We start from the raw sequence: 5,000 nt of genomic DNA, 5'->3' as shown, positions 1-5,000 counted from the left end.
ACCCAGAAATATTCCCCAGAAAGGCAACACAAACGTTGGATAAAGCCAGCGTGGTGAGACCGACCTGACCTGGCGAGCTCCAGTTGTCTACTCGCAGATCAAACGACCGACCAATCAGCGGTGGCTTTGAGGCGGGTTTAGGTGTGACGCAACGAGAAGCGACTATCACCAGCCATAGGTGGTGATAGACAGATGGTTTATCCAATCAGATAACCAGGATTTTCGCCCCTTCCCAAAGTTCTCACTGCGTCAAGGAGCAAACCTCTATATATGGGTTCCCGCTCCACCAGGTGAGCCAACCAGGCGTCCAAAACAATACTTTAAAATATATCTATATATATATATATATATATAATTTTTTTTATATAACAGGGTCAAAATGAAATGATTTATTAAAAATGTAATAACAATAACAACTTATTTAACCAGTAAATTCCTGTTAAACAGCAAAAACAACCACTGGATGGGAAAAAGGGTATTTTACAATAACTTTGAATGCAGCACGAGGCTGACAAGGCAAGTTTCAAGTGAATGCAACATCTGTGTTGAGGTTCAGACAACGGCAGCTATAGACTATTGTTGGAATCCTCTCCAGTGAAATATAGACACACTTTTACACTGTTTAGCTGTTAGCATTTTAACCGTGTTTGCTCCAGCTGCTAGCTAACGGTAGGCTAACGTTACCTGCTGCCAAGTGTAGTGTTAACTAGCTAACGGTAGGCTAAGGTTACCTGCTGCCAAGTGTAGTGTTAACTAGCTAACAGTAGGCTAACGTTACCTGCTGCCAAGTGTAGTGTTAACTAGCTAACGGTAGGCTAATGTTACCTGCTGTCAGGTGTAGTGTTAACTAGCTAAGAGTAGGCTAACGTTACCTGCTGCCAAGTGTAGTGTTAACTAGCTAACAGTAGGCTAACGTTACCTGCTGCCAAGTGTAGTGTTAACTAGCTAACGGTAGGCTAACGTTACCTGCTGCCAAGTGTAGTGTTAACTAGCTAACGGTAGGCTAACGTTACCTGCTGCCAAGTGTAGTGTTAACTAGCTAACAGTAGGCTAACGTTACCTGCTGCCAAGTGTAGTGTTAACTAGCTAACAGTAGGCTAACGTTACCTGCTGCCAAGTGTAATGTTAACTAGCTAACGGTAGGCTAACGTTACCTGCTGCCATGTGTAGTGTTAACTAGCTAACAGTAGGCTAACGTTACCTGCTGCCAAGTGTAGTGTTAACTAGCTAACAGTAGGCTAACGTTACCTGCTGCCAAGTGTAGTGTTAACTAGCTAACAGTAGGCTAACGTTACCTGCTGCCAAGTGTAGTGTTAACTAGCTAACGGTAGGCTAACGTTACCTGCTGCCAAGTGTAGTGTTAACTAGCTAACAGTAGGCTAACGTTACCTGCTGCCAAGTGTAGTGTTAACTAGCTAACGGTAGGCTAATGTTACCTGCTGTCAGGTGTAGTGTTAACTAGCTAAGAGTAGGCTAACGTTACCTGCTGCCAAGTGTAGTGTTAACTAGCTAAGAGTAGGCTAACGTTACCTGCTGCCAAGTGTAGTGTTAACTAGCTAACAGTAGGCTAACGTTACCTGCTGCCAAGTGTAGTGTTAACTAGCTAACGGTAGGCTAACGTTACCTGCTGCCAAGTGTAGTGTTAACTAGCTAACAGTAGGCTAACGTTACCTGCTGCCAAGTGTAGTGTTAACTAGCTAACGGTAGGCTAACGTTACCTGCTGTCAGGTGTACTTAACTAGCGTCCCGTGTGGCGATGTTTCTGTCCCCTTTAACGTCAGTTTTCGGAGCATCAGAGAGAAGCGCAGGCATTTAAGTGACACCTAAATAAGGCACCGAAATCCGAGTTGCTATTCGGTCCGATCGGACCGGCAAAAATGGCAATTTTCGTCGAAAAGTGACTAGTTTGCAGGTATGTAAGTACCTTTGGGCAGATGCACTCGGTTCCTTCCGGCGGCTGGCGGTGACTGACCTGAGGTGAGGCGGCCGAGGCTGGACATGCGCGGCAGCGTGGAGGCGTTGCTGAAACCGCCGCCGCCGCCAGCGGACTCCGAAAACGAGCCGCTCCAGTCAGAGAGTTTGTTCGTCTTGGATGAGAAACCTGTAGAGAGCAACGGAAGTAAGTTAGCCACACATCTCGGTGTTTGGTTGGTGTGTGGGAACGAAGATGGGTTCCTTTCAACCAAGTTGTCACGGAAAATAACGTGGATGGTTCCCTACGACGCTCGTCACAAGTAAGTCTCACTATTCGATGAATTTGGGTTCTTCGTTATATTTTATAGCATTTTAAAAAAATATTTTAAAAGACAAAAGAAAGTTGAAACAAAGTGACAAAAATGTCAAAAAAAGCTTCAAAAATTGGAGGAAAGAAATTGAAAAAAACATCAAGTGTTGAAAACAAAAGTTTTAATTTAAACGACGGGAAGACAACACAAGGGTAAACCGTGTTTAGGCCAGCTACTAGCTAACGGTAGGCTAACGTTACCTGTTGCCATGTGTTTAGGCCAGCTACTAGCTAACGGTAGGCTAACGTTATCTGTTGCCATGTGTCTAGGCCAGCTACTAGCTAATGGTGGGCTAACGTTGCCTGCTGCCATGTGTTTAGGCCAGCTACTAGCTAATGGTGGGCTAACGTTGCCTGCTGCCATGTGTTTAGACCAGGTACTAGCTAACGGTAGAATAATGTTACCTGCTGCCATGTGTTTATTTTTATTTTTTTATTTTTACTGTTTATTGATCCCCAGTGGGGAAATTACAAGGCTAACGTTACCTGAAATTACAAGGCTAACGTTACCTGAAATTACAAGGCTAATGTTACCTGCTGCCATGTGTTTAGGCCAGCGACTAGCTAACGGTGGGCTAACATTAGCTGCTGCCATGTGTTTAGGCCAGCGACTAGCTAACGGTAGACTAACGTTACCTGCTGCCATGTGTTTAGGCCAGCTACTAGCTAACGGTAGGCTAACGTTACCTGCTGCCATGTGTTTAGGCCAGCTACTAGCTAATGGTAGGCTAACGTTACCTGCTGCCATGTGTTTAGGCCAGCTACTAGCTAATGGTAGGCTAACGTTACCTGCTGTCATGTGTTTAGGCCAGCTACTAGCTAACGGTAGGCTAACGTTACCTGCTGCCATGTGTTTAGGCCAGCTACTAGCTAATGGTAGGCTAACGTTACCTGCTGCCATGTGTTTAGGCCAGCTACTAGCTAATGGTAGGCTAACGTTACCTGCTGTCATGTGTTTAGGCCAGCTACTAGCTAACGGTAGGCTAACGTTACCTGCTGCCATGTGTTTAGGCCAGCTACTAGCTAACGGTAGGCTAACGTTACCTGCTGCCATGTGTTTAGGCCAGCTACTAGCTAATGGTAGACTAACGTTACCTGCTGCCATGTGTTTAGGCCAGCTACTAGCTAACGGTAGGCTAACGTTACCTGCTGCCATGTGTTTAGGCCAGCGACTAGCTAACGGTAGGCTAACGTTACCTGCTGCCATGTGTTTAGGCCAGCTACTAGCTAATGGTAGGCTAACGTTACCTGCTGCCATGTGTTTAGGCCAGCGACTAGCTAACGGTAGGCTAACGTTACCCAGCCCTGTCCGGTACCTGCGGCTGGTTTGGCGGGCCTCGGCGGCGGCTTCAGGGCCGAAGCGGGCATGGGCAGGGTGGCAGTGCCGTCCGGGTACGCCGGCTTCACCACGGCGTGGTGGCGTGCCGGCACCGGGGGCCCCTGGGAGCCCGTCTGGATGTACGGCCCCACCGCCGCCACTCTGGAGCCCGCGGCGTGCTGAGGGGCCGCGCCGTCAGGACTCGCCTGCTGGGAACGGAGAGAATATGTATACTATATATATATATATATATATATATATATATATATATATATGTGTGTGTGTGTGTGTGTATGTCTCTGTTTGTGTGTCTCTGTGTGTGTGTGTGTGTCTCTGTGTGTGTGTGTGTGTGTGTGTGTGTGTGTGTGTGTGTCTGTGTGTGTGTGTGTGTGTGTGTGTGTGTGTGTGTGTGTGTGTGTCTGTGTGTGTGTGTGTGTGTGTGTGTGTGTGTGTGTGTGTGTGTGTGTGTCTCTGTTTGTGTGTCTGTGTGTGTGTGTGTGTGTGTGTGTGTGTGTGTGTGTGTATGTGTCTGTGTGTGTGTGTGTGTGTGTGTGTGTGTGTGTGTGTGTGTGTGTGTGTGTGTGTGTGTGTGTGTGTGTGTGTGTGTGTGTGTGTGTGTATGTCTCTGTTTGTGTGTCTGTGTGTGTGTGTGTGTCTCTGTGTGTGTGTGTGTGTGTGTGTGTGTGTGTGTGTGTGTGTGTGTGTGTGTGTGTGTGTGTGTGTGTGTGTGTGTGTGTGTGTGTGTGTGTGTGTGTGTGTGTGTGTGTGTGTGTGTGTGTGTGTGTGTGTGTGTGTGTGTGTGTGTGTGTGTGTGTGTGTGTGTGTGTGTGTGTGTGTGTGTCTCTGTGTGTGTGTGTGTGTGTGTGTGTGTGTGTGTGTGTGTGTGTGTGTCTGTGTGTGTGTGTGTGTGTGAGTGTGTGTGTGTGTGTGTGTGTGTGTGTGTGTGTGTGTGTGTGTGTGTGTGTGTGTGTGTCTCTGTGTGTGTGTGTGTGTGTGTGTGTGTGTCTCTGTGTCTGTGTGTGTGTGTGTGTGTGTGTGTGCGTTCACTGACCAGCAGGTTCTCCTTCTGCTGCAGGGCTGCCTTCTTCTTCCAGAGCCTGTGGCGGAGCTCGGCCAGCCTCCGGTCCATGGCGGCTGCCTCCAGGGTCCTCTTGTTCAGGCTGTCTCTCTGCTGCTGCAGCCGCCCGCTCTGGTCCTGGTTCAGCTTGTTCCTCAGCTGGGAGCAAAAGGGGGCGGAGCTCAGTCAAAAACACGCAAGGAAGGGAAGCTAAAGCCGGTTACACACCAAACCAGACGGCCGACCATCGGCGGTAGAGCTGATCGGACTGATCGGTCTCCCCGAGTCGGTCCAAAAGGTTCCTCAGAACTCACCGAAGAGACGTGAGCTTAGTTTCAGAA

The 5,000-nt window shown here is 48.2% G+C and overlaps 1 protein-coding gene across 1 annotated transcript in view; it reads right to left on the bottom strand.

Moving 5' to 3' along the window:
* LOC114564872 (apoptosis-stimulating of p53 protein 2-like) overlaps positions 1-5,000 on the bottom strand; it is a 50,424-nt gene that overhangs the window by 30,463 nt on the left and 14,961 nt on the right. The window contains 3 exon segments of the mRNA XM_028592518.1: positions 1,925-2,101; positions 3,601-3,811; positions 4,654-4,818. Coding sequence (XP_028448319.1) covers positions 1,925-2,101; positions 3,601-3,811; positions 4,654-4,818 — 553 coding nt within the window.

The sequence above is a fragment of the Perca flavescens genome, chromosome 2 (genome assembly GCF_004354835.1).
Source record: "Perca flavescens isolate YP-PL-M2 chromosome 2, PFLA_1.0, whole genome shotgun sequence".
NCBI lineage: Eukaryota > Metazoa > Chordata > Actinopteri > Perciformes > Percidae > Perca > Perca flavescens.
This window is presented reverse-complemented; position numbering and strand designations above follow the sequence as displayed.